This window comes from Eupeodes corollae, chromosome 1 (genome assembly GCF_945859685.1).
Source record: "Eupeodes corollae chromosome 1, idEupCoro1.1, whole genome shotgun sequence".
NCBI lineage: Eukaryota > Metazoa > Arthropoda > Insecta > Diptera > Syrphidae > Eupeodes > Eupeodes corollae.
Window position 1 is genome coordinate 248,882,374 of NC_079147.1, and position 21,082 is coordinate 248,903,455.

General features: G+C 36.3%; 1 protein-coding gene and 2 long non-coding RNA genes across 11 annotated transcripts; 1 reads left to right on the forward strand and 2 right to left on the reverse strand.

The window, feature by feature from the left end:
- Positions 1-10,573: 10,573 nt before the first annotated feature.
- On the reverse strand, positions 10,574-12,603 carry LOC129939013 (S-adenosylmethionine synthase). Its single transcript, XM_056046863.1, has one exon. The coding sequence runs from the start codon at positions 11,921-11,923 to the stop codon at positions 10,697-10,699; it is 1,227 nt and encodes a 408-aa protein (XP_055902838.1). The 5' UTR covers positions 11,924-12,603; the 3' UTR covers positions 10,574-10,696.
- A 3,664-nt stretch (positions 12,604-16,267) lies between these two features.
- On the forward strand, positions 16,268-19,074 carry LOC129942874 (uncharacterized). Of its 9 annotated transcripts, none has more exons than XR_008781115.1 (5): positions 16,268-16,503; positions 16,555-16,610; positions 16,678-17,277; positions 17,334-17,639; positions 17,706-19,074. It is a non-coding gene; the product is annotated as an uncharacterized LOC129942874 (long non-coding RNA). The 9 variants fall into 9 exon arrangements; XR_008781111.1 differs by having other exon boundaries at positions 16,269-16,503; positions 16,757-17,277; XR_008781116.1 differs by having other exon boundaries at positions 16,273-16,906; positions 16,965-17,060; positions 17,115-17,277.
- LOC129942875 (uncharacterized) lies at positions 19,066-20,483 on the reverse strand. Its single transcript, XR_008781117.1, has 5 exons — positions 20,212-20,483; positions 19,903-20,129; positions 19,507-19,834; positions 19,280-19,446; positions 19,066-19,214 (listed from the first exon to the last, which is right to left on the reverse strand). It is a non-coding gene; the product is annotated as an uncharacterized LOC129942875 (long non-coding RNA).
- Positions 20,484-21,082: the final 599 nt, after the last annotated feature.

A 21,082-nucleotide genomic window follows, 5' to 3' on the forward strand; every position in this document is an offset into this window, starting at 1 on the left:
CAGGAATGAGGTTCGTAAATTTTACCAAAAGGTAAAAAAACCTCCCAAGGGTACCAGCCACGAACCGAAGCCTGTAAAGACGATCAAGGGAACATCGTTGTAGAACCACAGTCGATGCTGAGAATATGGAAAGATCACTTCTCCAAATTATATAACGGCGATGACGAACCGAATTCCGCTGTAAGGGAGATAGAATCACTAAACCTCGGCGACGCAGATCAACAATTCCGCCTACCCGACCTTGACGAAGTGAAGATAGCTATATCTAAACTTAAGTCAAACAAAGCTGCTGGAGCTGACGGCTTCACCGCCGAACTATTCAAAGCAGCAGGCGATGACTTGGTGGGGAGCATGCACCAACTCATCTGCAAAATTTAGTCAGAAGAAAGCATGCCCGATGAGTGGAATCTCAGCATAGTGTGCCCGATACATAAAAAAGGAGACCCTCTAAACTGCGCCAACTACAGAGGCATCAGTCTCCTTAACATTGCGTATAAGATCCTCTCTGCCGTATTATGTGAACGTCTGAAGCCATTCGTCAACAACCTGATTGGTCCTTATCAGTGTGGCTTCACACCAGGAAAGTTCACTATCGACCAAATATTCACACTACGGCAGATCTTGGAAAAAACCCAGGAGCTTCAAATCGATACCCACCATCTCTTTATCGATTTTAAAGCCGCGAATGACAGCATCTATAGGGAAGAGCTCTACCGAGCAATGTCTAGTTTTGGCATCCCTGTCAATCTTATCGTGTTTGTGCAGAATGATGATGGAAAATGCACGCTGCTCTATCAAGGTCGAAAAAGATCTTACAGATGCATTTGATGTCAAAAAAGGTTTTAGACTAGGCGATACACTGTCATGCGACTTCTTCAACATCGTTCTGGAAAGAATTGTGGAAAACTCAACCGTCAACACTAGAGGCACAATCTTCCAAAAATCCATCCAACTACTCGGATACGCAGATGATATTGACATAATTGGAAGATCAAAGCGTGATGTCAGTGGAGCGTTTTTGAGCATTGCGACGGAAGCGAAGAAGATGGGTTTAGTGGTCAATGAGGGCAAGACCAAGTATATGCTGGCATCAAAAAAGGACACTGAACGACGACGTCTTGGACAAAACGTCACCATGGACAGCTATAACTTTGAGGTAGTTAAGGACTTTGTCTACCTAGGCACCGCTATTAATGCAGACAACGACATCAACGCTGAAATCAAACGAAGAATAACTCTTGCAAATCACTGCTTCTTTGGACTTAGAAGGCAATTGAGAAGTAAAGTCCTCTCTCGAGCATGTAAAATCACCATCTATAAGACACTCATCATCCCGGTTCTCATTTATGGCGCTGAGGCCTGGACCCTGTCAAAGAAAGATGAGAGCGTCTTAGGATGCTTCGAGAGAAAAATTCTTCGGGCGATTTTTGGTCCCGTACGCATAGATGGAGAATGGAGGAGAAGATATAACGACGAGCTGTACGGGCTGTACAGCGGCGTGCGAAACTGGAGACAGCTAGCTAGGGACCGAGCTGGCTGGAGACGCTTGTTGGTTGAGGCCCAGGTCCGCCCCGGACTGTAGCGCCACCTTAAGTAAGTAAGTAAGTAATTTGTGTCCGTTTTTAGACTTTTTATCTAAAAATGTTAAAAAACTCTGCAATGTATTATTAAAAAAATTGATTTTGAGTCAACTTTGGTAAATTTTCTCGAAACTTTAGGCTCTTTAATCTGTATGTCTTTGTTCATTTAGAAATGTTAGAGGTTCTTAAAACGATAGTGAATATCTGAATTCGTCGTTACAACTTTATAACCATCCAAATGGTCTGCGCCCTCGATTTTTGCATCTAGACCAAAAAAACACTACATTATTTGCCATAATGGATCAGTTTCGTATAATTTTGATAAGATTGAGCTATACGTTCATGTAAATAGGGTTATAAATTATTAACGATTTTAAATTATTATAATGCAATTAAAAATAAAATGTTTCCTTATAATAGATAAAATCAAGGTTATGTTTTAAAAAAATACGTTTAAAGTTTAAACCAAACAAAATAATTGATATCGCTGCAATGGCGACGATATTCATGGTCCATGGATTCATATCGCAAAACATTAGTAACAAGTACACAAATATAAAATTAGATTCAATTTTTATTTTTCGAACAGTGTAGTTAACAAGATACATAAATGTATGTATGTATGTTTATTAGACACATTGTACACAAAAATCCATGCTCGAAAAAAATTATATTTTTATTGACCAAATAACTCACATATTTATTTTTGTTCATGCCCCAAAATCTATTTATTCAGCTTGGAATTATTGCTACATAGTTTAAAATAGGGAAACATAACCGAAATATTTTAAATTGTATTTTCAAAACCTTTGTTATTTTCGTTTGGGCAGTTTTAAAAATAATAATAAATATTTCCATTCTATTGAAATCTACATACATTATGTAAATAAACATTCAAAAACTCTAGCTCTTCTTCAAAACCCGAATGCTAGTTCAAAAATTAAGCAATCGTCATCAAAAACTGTACTGTGTCTCAAATGAGTATTGTCACATATTCATATCCATTGGTGATATCTATTCATCTGTCTGGAGTTCAACAAAAAAAAGAAAAGAAGAAACTAATAAAGCTGGGTGCTCACTGCCTCTATTATGAATTTTATGTTGTCTGTGGAGTGTCGCCAGATTTAATTACAGTTTAGTCTGCGTAAAAATTGTTGATATGTTTCAGTTTACGAAATGAATCAAATTCAAAGACGATAGTTGAACTCTATTTTTGTTATCATAAATGCTCGCGCGTGTCTCATATTTTATATCACCTTGAGGTTGTTTTCGTTGAAAGTGTTCATAATTACATGTCTCACATTTTATATCATGCTGTTAATCACTTGTTCACGCGATCACCTTAATGCATTAGGTACCTTAGCTTTACAGAATTATATTGGCGTGGGAGTATATTCTGAAATGCAATATTCCTTATTTTTTCTGCAAATTGTCCACGTGGAAGATTTTATGAATCAAATGAAATAAAACAAAATTATGTTCAGATTCTATTTCCACGGTCAAAGACTTTTAATTTGAAATTCAAATGAGTTTTAAAACATCAGATGGGACAAAATTACTAACTGCTATACTAAAACATCTAAAGCGTTCTAAGTATCTCTAAACAGATTAATTTCGAATAAACAGTACGCAGTTTGGTGTGTTCTCGAATAATGTTCAAAGAAGCTGTGTAAACGAGGAAAAAACAATTCCTCACCTTCAATGCACTTGCCTTATTCTAAACCGTAGGATCCATAATTTCAAAGAATAATCTAAATGAACTGGTTTCATAGCACTAGAAGATAGTTCCCAATATTATGAGGTAAAACAGTTCATGGTCTATCATGGTCAACTAACCATAATATGGATAGTTTTATTTTGATAAAACCTTTGTAAAAGCTCTATCCTCTGAGTTTGCAAGGAAATTAAACAAGGTTCAATACTACCAACGCAGCAATTTTTAATTTGCCAGATCCATGATCCACAAGAGTTGAGAAATAATTGCACAATGGTACTTAAATCAAAATCTGTATCCAACAGATGTACATCTGATAACGATCTTGAGTTGAAATTGTATATGGTACATAAATGGGTTAAGATTTAAGTCTGTCATAACTTAATCCTATACTTGGCCACTTAACTAAAATGATGACTTCATACATCAATTCTGTACTTTCCGCAATAAACGATGAAGAAGATGAAGTACTTAGAGAGAAACTGTCTTTATGGAATATTCTGGAGCATATTGATATATAAGTTATTGGCAGTAAAAAGCTGCGTAAAGAGGTGAATTTGTTGCCAGTAGATGAATACTTGCTGCAACTCACAGGAAACACTATCAGGAACTTTGGAGACAATTCGATAACAGAATTTAATAACTTCAATCAACAAATAGGATTCTCGAGGCATCATCAACGAACAATTTGAAGACATCATCAAAACGGAATGTACAACGAGAAAGCCAACATTAAAAAAATGCAAAGGATAAAACGCATAAAACATATTTCTTATTTTAAATCTTTTATTTAGGTTATTTTAATAATATTTCTTAAATATAAAATTATATAATAGATTATACAAGCGTCACCACTTCCTTGTTTCCAAATATAGCCAAAAGCTTGGTGCGAAAGTTCCAAAACAACTTATTTGTCTTACTATGTTTAATAAATTAACTACAAAATTTCAAAAATTCACAATGATGTACATAATTATAAAGGTACCTTTTTTTTAAATTTTTAATAAGATCTGCGAATCCCTTAGCTGGCTATAACTTCTTCTTGACGTTTTGTCATAGTTTTAATAAGGGCTCAATCTTTTTCCATTCCTCTTGAATCGTTTGTTTTAATTTCCTAACATCCTTAAATTAAGGTACATGATTTAAAACTTCTGACGATAAAAATGACAACATGTTCTCGAAGGGATTCAAGTCAGGACTCTAAACTATTCAATCGAATGTGGTTTCTAGAGATCTTATACTTACTTACTTAAGGTGGCACTACACTCCGGGTGGACCTGGGCCTCAACCAACATGCGTTTCCAGCCAGCTCAACTGAACAACTGAAACTAGCTCGGTCCCTAGCTAGCTGTCTCCAGTTTCGCACGCCAAGTTGGTTAAGGTCTTCACCCACCTGAGTGCGCCACCTGAGTCGCGGTTTTACTTTATTGCGCCCTCCTTCGGGATTGGATTCGAAGACCTTCCAGGCTGGAGCGTTGATTCGCTCTACATGACCTAGCCATATAAGCCGTTGGACTTTTATTCTGCTTACTAGGTCAGTGTCGCTGTTTCCATATATGCGTATACGGGACGATTTTGGTTGGAAGAATTTTTCTCGCAGCATCCTAAGACGTTCTCATCTTTCATTGACAGGGTCCAGGCCTCAGCGCCATAAATGAGAACTAGGATGATTTAGATGCTAGAGAACCTTACCTACTTCTCAATTGCCTTCTAAGTTCAATTCTTTCCAGAACGATATTAATGAAGTGGCCTGACAGTGCATCGACTTGTCTAAAGCCTTTTTTGACATCAAATGCATCGGTGAAATTTTTTCCGACCTTGATAGAGCAGCTTGTATTGTCCATCGTCATTCTGCACAAACGGATAAGATCGATAAAGAGTTGGTGGAATTTGAAGCTCCTGGGTTTTTTCCAAGATCTGCCGTAGTGTGAAAATTTGGTCGATAGTGGACTTTCCTGGTCTAAGGCCACACTGATAAGGACCAATCAGGTTGTTGATGAACGGCTTCAGACGAGATTCCACTCATCGGACATGCTTTCTTCCGACCATATTTTGCAGATGAGTTGGTGCGGTTTCTAGAGATTTAGACTCCGAAAATTCTTTGATTCTTTTTGGACAATGATTTGTTCATCCATCCTCGTCCATCATCTAACAATTGGATGTAATATATACAATTCATTTCGTGCTTAAGAAGCAAATAGGAGCAGTTCATATATGCCTTAACGATATGTGATCTGTTACCAAAATTTTGTCGTTGAATAACTATTTTCGGAATGCTTATGACTTGAGTACCAAAACTCGTGTACATTGTATTGTCTAAGCCATCCAAATAAAATTTTGTCTCATCGGTGAACAATGGGGTTCTTTCCATTCTTCTTCAAAAAAAATTTGCTTTTCTAGGAGGCGTAGCCCGGCTGATCGGTGGGGACTGGTTGTTAGCCCACACAGAAGCGAATATTACCTATTTTCGAGGAAACACAAATTTCCATTTGTTACCCCTTCCTATATTAAAGGAATCTAATTAAAGTTCAGACGAGGCTAAGTACATAGTGTCATGCGTCTTATTTTAGACAAAAAATCAAATTGGAAAAGCAATATACAAAAAATAGTCAAATGGGGCTTACAGCAGTAATCAGATGTGGTGGATTGCTCTAGAAACAGCTTTAAGCCCCGACAAATTAAATAAAGTCCAACGTTCAGCTTGCTTTTGTATAAGCGGATCACTTTACACGACCACATCTGCGGCACTGGACACCCTTCTCTACATAACACCTCTTGGAATATTTAGCAAACAAGTAGCTGCAAGCTCTGCTATTGGCCTCAAAGCTTCGTCGCAGTGGGTTAACAACAACATTGGCAATTTAATAATTCTTAAGTACTTAGAATCATTTCCCAAGCACACACACTACACCATTCCCCAACTGCAATTCGACAGAAACTTCCAGATTTCCATACCTTCCAGATCTTTTTGAGAGGATAGAGCATTTATGGAAGACGAGTCAGTCCAATTTTATACAGTTGGATTAAAACCAAATGGAGGGGTTAATGGAGGTGTACTCTGAACAACTGAAACTAGGTCTCTCATTGCACCTTCCCAATCATTGTAGCGTGTTCCAGGCGGAGCTTTTGACGATAAAAGAAGTCTTGTCGTGGCTTAAATAAAACGTGATATAAACATCCGATATCCTTATTTTCTCAGATAGTTAGGTCGCTCTGTCTCTACAAACTCTACAACACTCCATAACTATCGAAAATCTTTAATGGACATGGCACATCAAGTGAATATTAACTTGGGTGCCGGGACATAGAAACATTCCAGGAAATTGTAAGGCAGAGGAACTCGCCAGATATTGTAAAGCCAGGGCCGGATTTAGAGGTCCAGATGACTCGGAGAAATAAAGGAGCGGAGGCCCCCTCGCCCCAATTTTTTTCAAAATAAAGTAAAACATTTGTTTTGCTAGAGTTGTTCAATAAATAATTTATTGTGAAACCAAGTAGATTCCTTAAGTATTGAACAAACACATATAAATATAAACGGAAAAAGAATAATCTGAAATTAAATTTTATTGTTAACGGACGGAACCTTTCGAGCTTTTTTTCGACGAAAGATCGTTAATGATTTCGTTGAAATCCAGTTCTCGGAGTAATCGCTTTCAATGTACATATATTTTTTATAGTTTTCATTTTTGAAAATGAGCGCTCTCCAGGGCAATTTGTTACCATCAAAACTAAATACATTCTCAAAGCATTTTTGAGGTTTGGGACTGTAGCTCTGAATCTTTGATTTTCGAGAATTTGATAATAAAATAATTCCGGCGATTGATCTATTCCATAGTCCTTTTCCTTTTTGTATGGGTCAATCAAAGACACACATTGAACCAACTTATTTCCAAGACTAGGCTCTAAGTCATCCGGATACACTTTCTCTGCTGCAGCGTGCAAATTTTCAATATCCATCTTCTTGATGTAATTCAGGAATCCAAATCTCGAACGTACAGCTTCATAGTCATGCAATCTTTCAGTAAGAGAAACGGATAGCTGGTCAATCACTGGGATGAAGGCGGATACTTTGTATTTTTCCTTGGGTGACAGATTTGCGTCTTGTGCTTTCCCGTAATCGAGCGGATTCAACCTCACATTGTACATATTCATAAGTATGGGATATTTTTAGGGAGCTTCCTCGTATTTATCAAAATCATTTCGTTTGGATTCCACGAATGATTCTAGTGCTCCAATTACCGATTCAAGAAATATTTTCGGGTCTTGCAACATCTTGTTTGTATCGTTGAATCCTCCAAGATATCGTTCCAAAATGTTGCAAAAAAAAGCAGTTTCGAGACCACTCATCTTCTATAGAAGATGCGTTGCTTCATTCAACACGATGTCTTTTTGCTCTTTATTGGAAGATATGCTGGTAAGAGCTTCTTCGATTTCCGAATAGCCTTTGACTAAGGCTTTCGTAGCTTCAGCTCGACAAGTCCAACGAGTATCGCTGAGCTTTTTTAAAAAACTGGCCGCTTATCTTCTCCAATAATTTCTCATTTAGAATTCGGTGCAGCTCTGTACTGGCTGTGAAAAACGTGTACTCTGCACAAAATCAAAGAATTCAACAGCCGATGAGACAGCAACAAAAAATATAATAGGAAAAGATGTTTACTAGTTTTTATTAGTTGGAATTTGAAACAAAAATTTTCCGAAGACTCTATTGTCCTGTTTGTGGAGGACCAGGGGCTTCCGCCCCGGTTGCCCTTCCCTTAATCCGGCCCTGTGTATAGTACAACCCATTCTACCGCGTTTGGCTAATGCTGGAAAACCAATTCGCTACATGTAAACTGTGAAATATGATCACGTCACGAAAACATCCAGCCTACACTAGAATTTAAGCGCTTAAGGTGCTTTCTAACTCTAAGCAGATCGCATACCCACGCCTTTCAAATGACTTTTGCAGGACCTGTATAGATGAGGAAGAACAATCTCAATAATAATAACATAATCAGCCTCCCACGTTTCGTATGGGACTCAAACTGGTTTCTTTAAGCTTAGAAGAAAGTCTCAAGATTCATGTGGTAAACACAATCGGCAGGTTCAGCCGGAATAGGGGACTTGAAAGTAAGGCAAGTTTCTGGTATCGGATTGGCTAGCTGCCAAAAAATTATCTTCCAATTAAGTCAACTTTAATGGAAAGTTCACTGGAATGTTAGACAAGAAAAATCTTCCTAACTAACAAGTCAAGTCATTTTATGTCAAAATGACAACTGATCATGTTTTTTAATTCAGCTAAGAGCTGAACTTTATTACTCAATGATTTATTTATTTTCTGTACAACTTCATTTAATGTTTTCTGTAAAAGGGTTTGTCAATTTGGAAAAGAAATAAGAAATATTTCTTTAAAATACAAATCGTGATGGACTTGTAGCTTGTCTGAGGAGTGTTTTGTAGAAAATAATGATTTTGGTAGTTTTTGTACTATGAACTTGAAGTAGAGGTTTGTGAAGTAAAGTTCTGAATTTAAATTTTATGACACTTGAAAACTTAACTAGTTACCTTGGTCAAAATTAACGTTCAAAGAATGAAGTTGACTGCAAATGAGGTCACTTATGTTGTCTGAACCAGCCCAATGGGCCATTAAAAGTGTGTCCTACTCCATCACGCGCAGCCACTTTAACCTAACATAACCTAGCTCTAGCCGCAATTCAAATTGAATTCCTACATTTCTAACACTTTCTTTTTATCCTGCACATTTTTTAAATCACATCTACATAAGTGCAAGACCTTAATAACTCCATTTTCAACTTTTACTCGCCAAGTACATATTTTTTTTAATGACTTCGAGCTATTTAAAATTAATGTACGACTCAAATTCTTTAGCCTTCTACAGAAACTTCCTAAGACTTTTTCTTTTTATAAACTTTCCACAAAATATGAGACTTGTACCGGGTGCAAATTCATATTGCTTCAGCTTCTACATAAATCCACGTAGGTACATAATATTCTCTGTAAGTTATTGCATCATCATTTCTTACAATAAGTTCATATCAATATTGTTAAGAACCGGCTTTTGTTGAAACAGGTTTTAAGAGGCAATTCTACGAATTCAACGCAGACGATGAGTGGGTACGTTAAAACATTTTCTCAGACCAATTTCTATGACTCATCAATATTGGGGGAACCCTCTCAGACCCTTTTAATATAAGCAAAGTCATTATTTATGTAAAATATATATATATTTTTAATCTTTACACACGAGTTACTTGTTTAAGATGAGCTTCACCAACAATGTTTTAAATTCTCGCTTAGGGAATTACAAAGAAATAGATTTTCTGGAAAAAGTACATTCCATAGAATTCGTTGGTAATGTTAACTTGTATTTTGCTTTCTCAGCTCAAACCTCGAAGCTTTATTGCGATAACAATCGCTTAAGGTTTGAATAATTTCCCTGAAGAGCAAAATAAAATATTTCTTTTTATTAAAGATCCACTCGATAGAGAAAAATAAACTATTTCCAAGTTGAATTTATTTGCATCGACAAAAAATCTCTGTTATTATTTTTGATAAGAAGATGCCACCTCCTCGCACGTGCTCAGTATTTCTCAATTGCTTGTTATGAAAGCGCTTTCAAACTAATCCAGCATCAATAACAACAAAAAAGAAAAATATCAAATGTACGCCACCAAAGGCGAGTTTTGTTTGGTTATATTGTTTTTAATTCCTCTCCCTTGATGGTGGTTATTTGTTTACAAACAAACCAAGAAGACAAAAAAACTCCAAAACGTTGTAAGAAAACAAAATAAACAAACCAATAGCCCAGTTGCTAGTTGCAATTTTTACTTACTCCCCACATCAACTGCCCAAAGACGAAGTTTATTTCTCCAAGAAATAAAAAAGAAACTTCTCTTCGCAAGCTGCAAAAAAGAAAACTTTTAACTAAGAAAAACTTCAAGAAATTTCCAATATTTTAAACATGTTTTTATTTTATACTTCTTTGTTTTTCTTTTTTTTTTTAAGTGCAAATTAAAAATAAAAACGACAAAGAGAGAGATAGAGAACAACTTGTATTGTTTTTTTTGTTTTGAATATATATATAATCATAGGTATATATGTGTAACATATTTTTCGAATGGATGAAGAAGGAAGCAACCTTTTCTTCGTAAAATAAAATAGAATAGAATAAAAATTGTTATACTTAAAATTGTCGTTCCGTGCCTATTTGCCATTCGTTTTCATAAAATATAGGTTCACGGTGTGATCCTACTATCATTTTAATTTCTTATACAATCTGTTTTGTTTTTTGTTTAATTTTTGTTTTTGTATCAATAATAAAATTAAAAATAAAAATTTGTATGGTTTCCTAATTGATTTTTTTAAGTTTTTTTGCAAACGGCTCACCGTCTCTCTCCTCTAGTCAATTTAGATCTAAAGGTTTTGCTTGCTCCCATGAGAAGCAGTCTCGTCCGAAATGTCCATAAGTACTCGTCCGCTGATAGATGGGATGTCTCAAATTAAGGTCCTTGACAATCCTGCCGGGTCGCAGATCAAAGTTGGCTTTGATGATGGCGAGCAATTCTTTTTGTGTCTTATGTGAGGTGCCATAGTCGAATATGGTGATGGAGAGTGGTTCCGCTACACCAATGGCGTAGGAGACCTGCACCAAACAGCGCTTGCAGATGCCAGCTTTGACCAAAGATTTGGCTACCCAACGTGCAGCGTACGCTCCCGAACGATCTACCTTTGTGAAATCCTTGCCGGAGAAGGCGCCACCTCCGTGGGCACCCCAGCCGCCGTATGTGTCGACAATGATCTTTCTTCCTGTCAAACCAGCATCACCCATCGGTCCACCGATGATGAATTCGCCGCATGGATTGATGTGGACAATTGTGTTGGCATCGAAGTATTCCGCTGGGATGACCTCTTTGACAACTTTGTCCATGACCTCTTTGCGCAAGTCATCGATTGAGATTTTTTCCGAATGTTGCACCGAAACGACAACGGTGTGCACTCGCTTGGGGATGGTGGATCCTCTGTTCAGGGTGTACTCACAAGTGACCTGTGATTTCGAGTCCGGTCTGGCCCACCAGAACTCCTCGGAGCGGCGTAGTTCAGCGATTTTCTGATTTAATCTGTGGGCAAGCACAACTGTCAAGGGCATGCATTCCTCTGTCTCGTCGGTGGCATATCCAAACATGATTCCTTGATCGCCAGCACCAATTTCATCTTCGGAACGGTTGACGTGCACACCCGCTGCAATGTTGGGTGATTGCTGTGCCAGGGCGAGGAGGACGTTGCAGGTCTTGTAGTCGAAGCCTTTCGAGGAGTCATCGTAGCCAATGTGTTGAATTGTGTCGCGGACAACTTTCTGGTAGTCGATGGTGGCGGTGGATGTGATTTCGCCGCACAGCAAAACCATGCCGGTCTTGGTGACTGTTTCGCAGGCTACCTTCGCATTGGGATCCAGCTGCAAGAGGGCGTCCAGGATGGCGTCGCTTATTTGGTCACACATTTTGTCTGGGTGGCCTTCGCCCACCGATTCAGAAGTGAAAAGGAACGTCTGTCCGTCCTCCATGTCGTATTTACCATCGTTGTTGGAATTGGAATAACCATTGAGTTGGGTTGCTGATGACGATTGTGGCATTGTGCTGTGTTATGTTGTTATGTTCTTTCTATCTTTCTTCTCGGTAGGGTTACGTACGATGATGTCTGTGTCTGGAGTGTGCGCTCAAATTGAAATTAATACTTCCTCTTGCAAAAATGGTGCTTTCCGATTTCGATTTTGGTTTTGAATTTATTTTTCACTCCGAGATAAATTTAAATTTCGATTAATACCCGCTTTCCACTTTTTGGCAACTCTTCGCGATTACTGAACAATTAACTTTTTTCCAACAAGGTACACACGTGCTGTAATCCCGCGTGCTGTGCTGACTAGCCTGACAGGTTACAATCATAGAAATATTAGAATTGAAAAATTGTATACCTTTTTCGGGCTATATAAAGCGAAAGACTAAACTGGGTGCGCGGTTCGGCAGGGGGCTGAAGCTAAATCTGATGCACAGATGGATATTTTTCCTTTTGCTCTGACACTAGGCTGGGATATTTTTTTTGGATTTGGATATTTCCTAAATAAAATTATGGCCGCACGTGTTGGGTAATGTTTTTAAGTTGATGTTAATGTTTTGATTGGCTTGTTAGTTAATGCAATAAATGACTTCTTGTCAATTGTTTAATTGAAAAGGTTTTTTTATGGAAGAATTGCGCCCGATGGAGGAAGAATTTTGCGAAAGTCAAAAACACGGCAACCGCACGGAAAAAGTATGAAAATTTCCCTTTTTAAAAAGGTGCTTGATGGGAAGAAAATGTGTGGCATAATATGATGTTTAGATGGGTGAAATAAGGTATCAAGTATGTACGCTTTTACATGGGGAAAATATCATATTTGTTTAGTTTTTGGCGTTTTGTGCCAATGAATACAATAAACAAGATTTATATTATTACTTGTAATTTATATTTCTTAAAATCCTAATACAACAAAATTAGTCTTGGTATAATTAGTCTTGCCCGAGGCAGTCTAGACATCGATCAAACAAAAGTAAAATATCTCAAAGTGCAGCTGCCTCTAGAACATTGCTTCAGTTTATTTTGTATCTTTCTATCCTGCGATCGCTGCGCCGTCTTTCAGAGACTATAGAAATTTGCAATGAGTCGACATGGTCGCCACAAGTTCTTGATTTGTTAACCTTCACATTATTAAACTAAATTTCACAGATACCATTCAATTTTCAAAAAGGTGAGTGAGGGAAAAATCTTGCATCTAAAACAGTTCATTTTGTAAAAACCTATTTTTTAGGTTTATGTAAGCCTTAAAGTGAATTTATATGTATTCATATCTGTAATTATGAAGACTATCATCTATATCCTTAGTACCCGTGGCATGATGGTTAGTGCGATGGACTGTCTTGCGAGCGGTCTTGGGTTCGATCCCTGCCTATGGCACCTAAGTCTGTCTCTTGTGAGGAATTCACAAATTCTCCAAGAGCAATTCGGATTCGGCTTAAAACTGTATGTCTCTTCCATCCCTGATAACAGTACTCGCACACAGGAATAATTGAGAGTTGTCAGTCACTAGGCCCTAGTTCTCAAACGAACTGTCCACCCAATTTAATTTATTTATTTATCATATGTATCCAACTTATGAGATTTTGAAATGTTGCAAGTTAAAATAAGCTTTAAGGCCTGGTCAAACCCAACGTAGTCGGGCGGGAAACAAATTTGCCCGTCGCGTTCCCTGTCTTCTATTGAATTATAAGTTTTTGTTCAAATAGAACGCAATGAAAGCCATTGGTCACAAATAACAAATTTAAGATTTAGGTTTTTGTAAAGAATGCGACGGTCTTCAAAAAATTTGTTAATTTTCGATGTTTGCACTGATTTTTTTTTTGAATCGTTTGCCGAGTCATTTTTTGTCGCAGTTAATATAAATCAACGAAAAAAGTCAAAAAGGTTATTCGAACGCAGAATGCTCTTACTGAAGTGATCGACTGAAAATGAATAACAGGATCTTTTAAATTCATTTAAATTAATTAATTGTTAATATAAAATTCCGTAAATGCAGATATTTATGTGCAATATTCAAATAATCATACGTACTTTCGAAGAAATCGTTTAAAAATTATCTGAATAATGAGTCTGGCTGTCATTATGTTATAAACGGTGATTTTTTAAGAGCTTGAGAACTTTAAAAAAAAAAACGCATAAAATTTGCAAAATCTCATCGATTCTTTATTTGAAACGTTAGATTGGTCCATGACATTTACTTTTTGAAGATAATTTCATTTAAATGTTGACCGCGGCTGCGTCTTAGGTGGTCCATTCGGAAAGTCCAATTTTGGGTAACTTTTTCGAGCATTTCGGCCGGAATAGCCCGAATTTCTTCGGAAATGTTGTCTTCCAAAGCTGGAATAGTTGCTGGCTTATTTGTGTAGACTTTAGACTTGACGTAGCCCCACACAAAATAGTCTAAAGGCGTCAAATCGCATGATCTTGGTGGCCAACTTACCGGTTCATTCCTTGAGATGAATTGTTCTCCGAAGTTTTCCCTCAAAATGGCCATAGAATCGCGAGCTGTGTGGCATGTAGCGCCATCTTGTTGAAACCACATGTCAACCAAGTTCAGTTCTTCCATTTTTGGCAACAAAAAGTTTGTTAGCATTGAACGATAGTGATCGCCATTCACCGTAACGTTGCGTCCAACAGCATCTTTGAAAAAATACGGTCCAATGATTCCACCAGCGTACAAACCACACCAAACAGTGCATTTTTCGGGATGCATGGGCAGTTCTTGAACGGCTTCTGGTTGCTCTTCACTCCAAATGCTGCAATTTTGCTTATTTACGTAGCTATTCAACCAAAAATGAGCCTCATCGCTGAACAAAATTTTTCGATAAAAAAGCGGATTTTCCGCCAACTTTTCTAGGGTCCATTCACTGAAAATTCGACGTTGTGGCAGATCGTTCGGCTTCAGTTCTTGCACGAGCTGTACTTTATACGGTTTTACACCAATATCTTTGCGTAAAATCTTCCATGTGGTCGAATAACACAAACCCAATTGCTGCGAACGGCGACGAATCGACATTTCACGGTCTTCAGCAACACTCTCAGAAACAGACGCAATATTCTCTTCTGTACGCACTGTACGCATTCGTGTGGTTGGTTTAATGTCCAATAAAGTAAACTAAGTGCGAAACTTGGTCACAATCGCATTAATTGTTTGCTCACTTGGTCGATTATGTAGACCATAAATCGGACGTAAAGCGCGAAACAAATTTCGAACCGAAAACTGATTTTGGTAATAAAATTCAATGATTTGCAAGCGTTGCTCGTTAGTAAGTCTATTCATGATGAAATGTCAAAGCATACTGAGCATCTTTCACTTTGACACCATGTCTGAAATTCCGCGTGATCTGTCAAATACTAATGCATGAAAATCCTTACCTCAAAAAAATCACCCTTTAGCTATTTTTATAAACATAAACCGTAATATCCGTTGTTCATCAGTGTACCCTTGAACCCAATTTCGGGCGTACTGTAAAGTACAGAGAATCATTTTTAGTCGCACTGCACGAATGTGGAATTCTTTAACAGACTCAATATTTCCCGCACGTTGAAATGTCCAGACGGTCAAAACCAATGTGCATCATTATATTCTTTCTAATCCTATCTACCCTTCCTAATTGCTTGCACTACTAGGACTATCCGCCTGTCATCAGATAATCCAATAGAGACCAACAATCCAACATCCAGTCCATGGTCCGGTCATCGCAGTTTGGGTTTTTCAAGCAGATCAAAATCCTGTCATCAAATTTGACGATTGTGTTGTATGTAGTGGTGAGCGTCCATTTTCCGCAGTCTTTTTGAAATTAAAATTTAATTTCGTTTAAATTGTCGTTAAGTGCGGTCATACCTACATATTTTTTACATTAAGTAAGTAAAATTAATTAAAGAAAATGGAAATATATTTACATTCTTATATTGTTGTTGTTTACTACTACTCAAAAGAATTTTTTATATGATTTGTTTTAATTTTATTTTGTAAAAAAACAACAACTACTGAAACAAAAGGTAAATCAACAAAAAAGTGAACAACAGATTAACCGTTGTGTCAAATGTGACATTTGAGGTTGCTCATGGCAAGACATAATATGCCCAGTAAAAAAACATTGGATTGCGAATGAGATTGCGGAAGAGAAGTTCGATTGGATTTTACTCTTGTGGAGCCTCAGGGTAAAAGGAGAAGCATAGCTGAGGAGGTAGAATCACTTTTACTTAAAATTTGTTTTAGGGAAATATAAATCGACTATCAATCCATATAGAGTATGTCCTTGCCTCCCTTTATGAGGTGGCCATGCGAAAACTTCTGTTTAGTTACTTAAACCGTATCTAAATGTTCACAAATTAAGGTTTTACTCATAGAGGAAATATATTATCTAGAGTCCCGACCGGTACCCGTCCTACCTGAAACACCCTCAAATTTTATTCGAGGTAAACTCTCTCAAATTCGAGGTAAACTCTCTCAAATTCGCTATCGGTGAATACATGTGAGTGGAGAAAAAAAAGCAAAATGGGGGATTGGGCTAAAAAGAAACTTATGGAATTTTTGTGACCTGTCAAAAATGACAAACAAATTTTGCAAAACAAAACAATGGGTTTCGGATTTTAAGAGTAAGTTTTTGTTAATTGTTTTGATTTTTAATATAATTTGATATTTTTCAGACCAAAATTCTTTATAATGAAGGGGGTATATACAAGTTCACTTCATTGAATAAAAAGTAAGTCAAATTGCAGTGAAGAAGATGCAACAATCGAGTTATTTTATAGTCTGTCTTTTCATTTTAGATAGTGCCATAATGCAGAAAGCAATTTCCCTTATATTATATTTCTCTTAACAAAATAATATCAATGTTTTTAACTACAGATATGCTTCTCAACTGCAATAGCTGCCGCAGGTGTTGACGGCGGAGGTGTCACCATCAAAACCATTAGAAACAACACGACCAAGTCAATGATGCAAGTGGAAGTTTTGCCATGTAATAGTTGACCGCTGACGCCCTTCTCCATCGATTGTGTAAGTACGTATCGAAACATTCATATCGTAGTCAACTAGCTTAATCTTCATCTTCTAGGTATAAAGAGTACTACCAATCTGCAGTTCTGCAAGAGACGCAAACAAAACAAGAATACAATCGCAGGAAGACTCCAAAAAATGTCCAACCCTGACTGTAAGTGAGTTCAAATTTTAAATCTACAACGAATCCATTTATTTTGCTCCTAAGGATCGCATTGGCTTAACGGTGCCAATCATTCGGAGGCAAATGAGCTGGCCCGACAAGAATCCCCAAGAAGCCAAACAGATTCAGATCAGTCTCTCGGCAGCTACTGACGATGTCGGCGAGTTGAATCCATCGATTTTCACACAGAAAATCAACATCAAAAAAAGTAAGTCAACTTCCATTTCAGATTTCCTTATATAATGAAAATTAATTTCTTTATAGTCACGACAATTCAGCAGCGTCATGGTCAACCTGCCGATCAACCATTCACAGTGAACAACCCCTATTCGTAGCAGAATGCGAACACAATGTCATCAAGCCGGAGTACCATCCAGGATCGATCAAGTATCGCATTCAATTGTTGTGCGTTGTGAAGAGCCACTGAAGCCTGGCACGTCCACTGAATTGATCCTCAAGCTTACTAACCCAACGATGTACCATATGACCACAACCATTATGAAACTGCCAACCAAGGAAGAAGAACGGCGAATGATTACTTCGAATAAAAGTTCAACGAAAGGAACCAAAGTAAAAAACAAAAAAAAAAACGAATTGGAAATTCTTATTCTATGTTGTTTCTCTTATTTGTTATAGATTCACCACTTGGAGAAAGTCCAATAACGTAACAATCAAATTGAACTTCACACCTGAAGAAGGACTGAAACCAGGCGATGATGTTACCCTTAGTTTTTTGATGAAATATACTTTTGTGAATACATACACACGCCCGAAAAGAAAGAACGTCAAAAACACGCATTATCATCGAAAGTTTTTGTAAAAGTTGGTCAAATTGAAGCCTAGATTTATTTCTATGTACATATATCTAGAAAATAATCTTTTTTGCAAAAAACTTGTTTATTTATTTTGAGCTATAGTGTAATTTTGTATATATTGTATATTCTATTGTTTCTTTGCTGACTAGGATTATTTTTATTCAAAACTATTTATGATTTACTTTACTTAATAATAAAGGAATTTGTTTTGAATTCAAAGATGTTGGTGCTTTTTGCTTCAGGGGACCTACATAACTATAATTTTCGTTGGAAAAACGAATAAGCTGTATAAAGTATATTTTTCTTTATTGAGGCATTACAAATTTAATATTTGTAATACTTATTCTTCTTATGTTTTGGTTCATCACATCCGTGTGTATTCTTTCGCGATTCCATGTGGTTAACAGACTCATGAGTTTCATTTGACTCTACCTAAAGTATTGAATTGTAATACTTTTATGGTTTTAAATAGTTCGTGAGTTTATTTTTGATGCTGATTACGAATACGAACTTCGATTTTAGCTAAAAAAAAACTATTTTTCAACATTATTTTTATCTATTTTCAATTTACTACAGGAACTTGATGTTTTAACCTAAGACTAAAAAATCCTAATAAAAAGTACGAAACAAATTTGAACGAAATACTAAGGAAAAATATTGTAGGTTTGAAAAAACATACATAACTCATTTTTTTTTGAAAAAAGCTATTTCATGAATTTAGATTAAAAAGTCTACATGTTTATTGATTTAAATAATTCCTTATCACAGAAAAGAATGCAATATTATTGTTAAGGACTTTTAACTAATGTGAATTTTAATTGTATAATCTAAACAAATTGTTTTTATTCATATACTCATCCTCGCCAACAAAAATGGAACATTAACCATTTTGAACGGATCGATTCAAAATCGAACACTATGAACAAAAGAAAACATAAGAAATTAACAACTTGAAAATCCAAAAAGCCAGAAGTTAAGCTGCAACAAAGCATTAACAGCACCAACAGTAAATAAATGAACGCTCATAGAGTGTTAGAGAAATTAATAGCTTATCAAATAATATTGACTTTAATTTTCATATTAATAGAAATAACTTCAAATATATGTATGCTTAGTTTATTTTTTTTAATTTTACATTCTTAGTTTATAATATAATATTTTAAATAAAACTTGTCATATTCATTAGTCTATTTGAGTACACTCTTAACTCTAATTGATGTAATAAATAAATAAAATACAAAACATATGAAAATGGGAACGTAACACATAAACTACATTTACTTTTGATTGATATAGAACCCTCCAGTTGTGATGATTCTGATCGCATCAGCTGAAAGAAGAATTTCAATTTTAAAATAAATTACCTCAAGCAAAAACTTAACACTTTTCACTTACTCTCTGTTGTAAAACATTTAGCTTTTAGTGCCAGATCAAGAATGGATAGTCCAGGCTCTGAAAAAATCTCAACGATCGGGTTTCGTTGTAATTCAGTTAACCTAGTCCTTCAACATTTCCCTTACAGAGCGCCTCTTTGACTTTTTCGTCTTGTTTTAGACATACCTCTGGAATGAGAAAAACTTAAATAGCTAAAAGAAGTGATTTATTTGTTTATTAAAAATCACCTCCATAGACTTGCCAGCAGATTTTCTGAACTTGTCTTCTCCTTCGTTGGTCACAATTTATTGGAAGTGTCAATCCAAATACTGATTTCTTTTTTTCTACTCTGCTGATAGTTCGTGGCCAGTCATTAAATTACCCATTTGTTCACTGCCTCCCATTTGAAAGCGACAATTGTATTTCTGAAGCAACAAGTCATAACCCTGGAAAATTTGTTATGTGAATTCGGTAAAGCTCATTCCAGCTGCACTATGAAGTCGCGACTGGACTGACGATATTGAGAGCAGTAATCCTACATTCAGATTTTCGTACTATGATGCATTGTTGACGACTCTGAAAGAAATATTATCAAAACGATTGAGTTTTAAAGCGCATTAGGTTTCTATTATAATTATAGTTACCTAATTTGTCTCAATGACCGACAACCCTTTATTTCGTTTTGTTTTGCCACTAGGATTACTGATAAGACCCGTATTCCAACAAACGCAATTGGATTGTGTCTTTCTCGATGCCATGCAGAAGTCCAATTATTACCAGGAGATTGCCAACGTGTGACTATCGGCAGCTGGATCAAAGCCGGCGTAGATTGTTTTGTTGTTTACCTGTGAAAAGTTTTGCCATTTCTGGACTACCGTTTTAAGAAGAACAGAATATAATTCATTACGATTTCTTATAGTTTTTATAAACATACAAAACAATATACAACTTACCCAGCGGTGTCTGCAAAAAGATCCTGAAAGAATCCTCTATCAGCTAGAGCCAAGTTACGTAGGGAAATATTTCTTCGGATATGATGAAGTCACTTTTTAGATCGATGAAATAGTTGACTCTGGATCATTTTGTATGAAATTATTTATATAATATAGATAAAACAGTTAATCAGGAATACTATTAACAACTTTGTTTTTATTAATTTTCACTTTTGTTTTGATTTAATTAAAATTTAAATCGCAGAAATTGTATTTTGTTTTCTTTTTAATTTTCGCTGTCAAAATACTTACCTCACTTTTGATCTGTCAAAACTGGGTACAACTCAAATTGCGCCACGTTCGCATTGCAGTTCTAGGGTGCGCCTATACTTTCGGCATGATTTATTCTGTTTTTAGCTAAACTTTTCATAAAAATGATAGAATTTGTTTACCAAAAGCAGTTAAATATTATTTTTAGCACTGTTTTCACTAAAAAGAAGTTGGAAAATTAATTTTTCTTAAAATATTGCATTAATTTTTCAATTTTTGAATTCAACGGATCTCTTTTTTGAACTGCTGAGTTCACCTCATAGTTTTTTCCCCCGCGGTTAAGCTATATGGGCACAAATTCCATAACAACTACATTCAAAATGGCTTGGTCCCATAAGAAATGCACGGGACAACTAACACATGCTTATCCTTATGGACAAAATCCTCCCAATTTAGCTTGTAGGCCGAAAGAGAGCAAACCCATTAAGTCGGGACTCTAGATAATATATTTCCTCTATGGTTTTACTTTTGTTTTTGACAACTATTTAAGAGCATTTTCAAATTACCAAACACCCCTAAAGATTCATCATTGCTACCATGTAACGACAGCCTTAAATAGCAC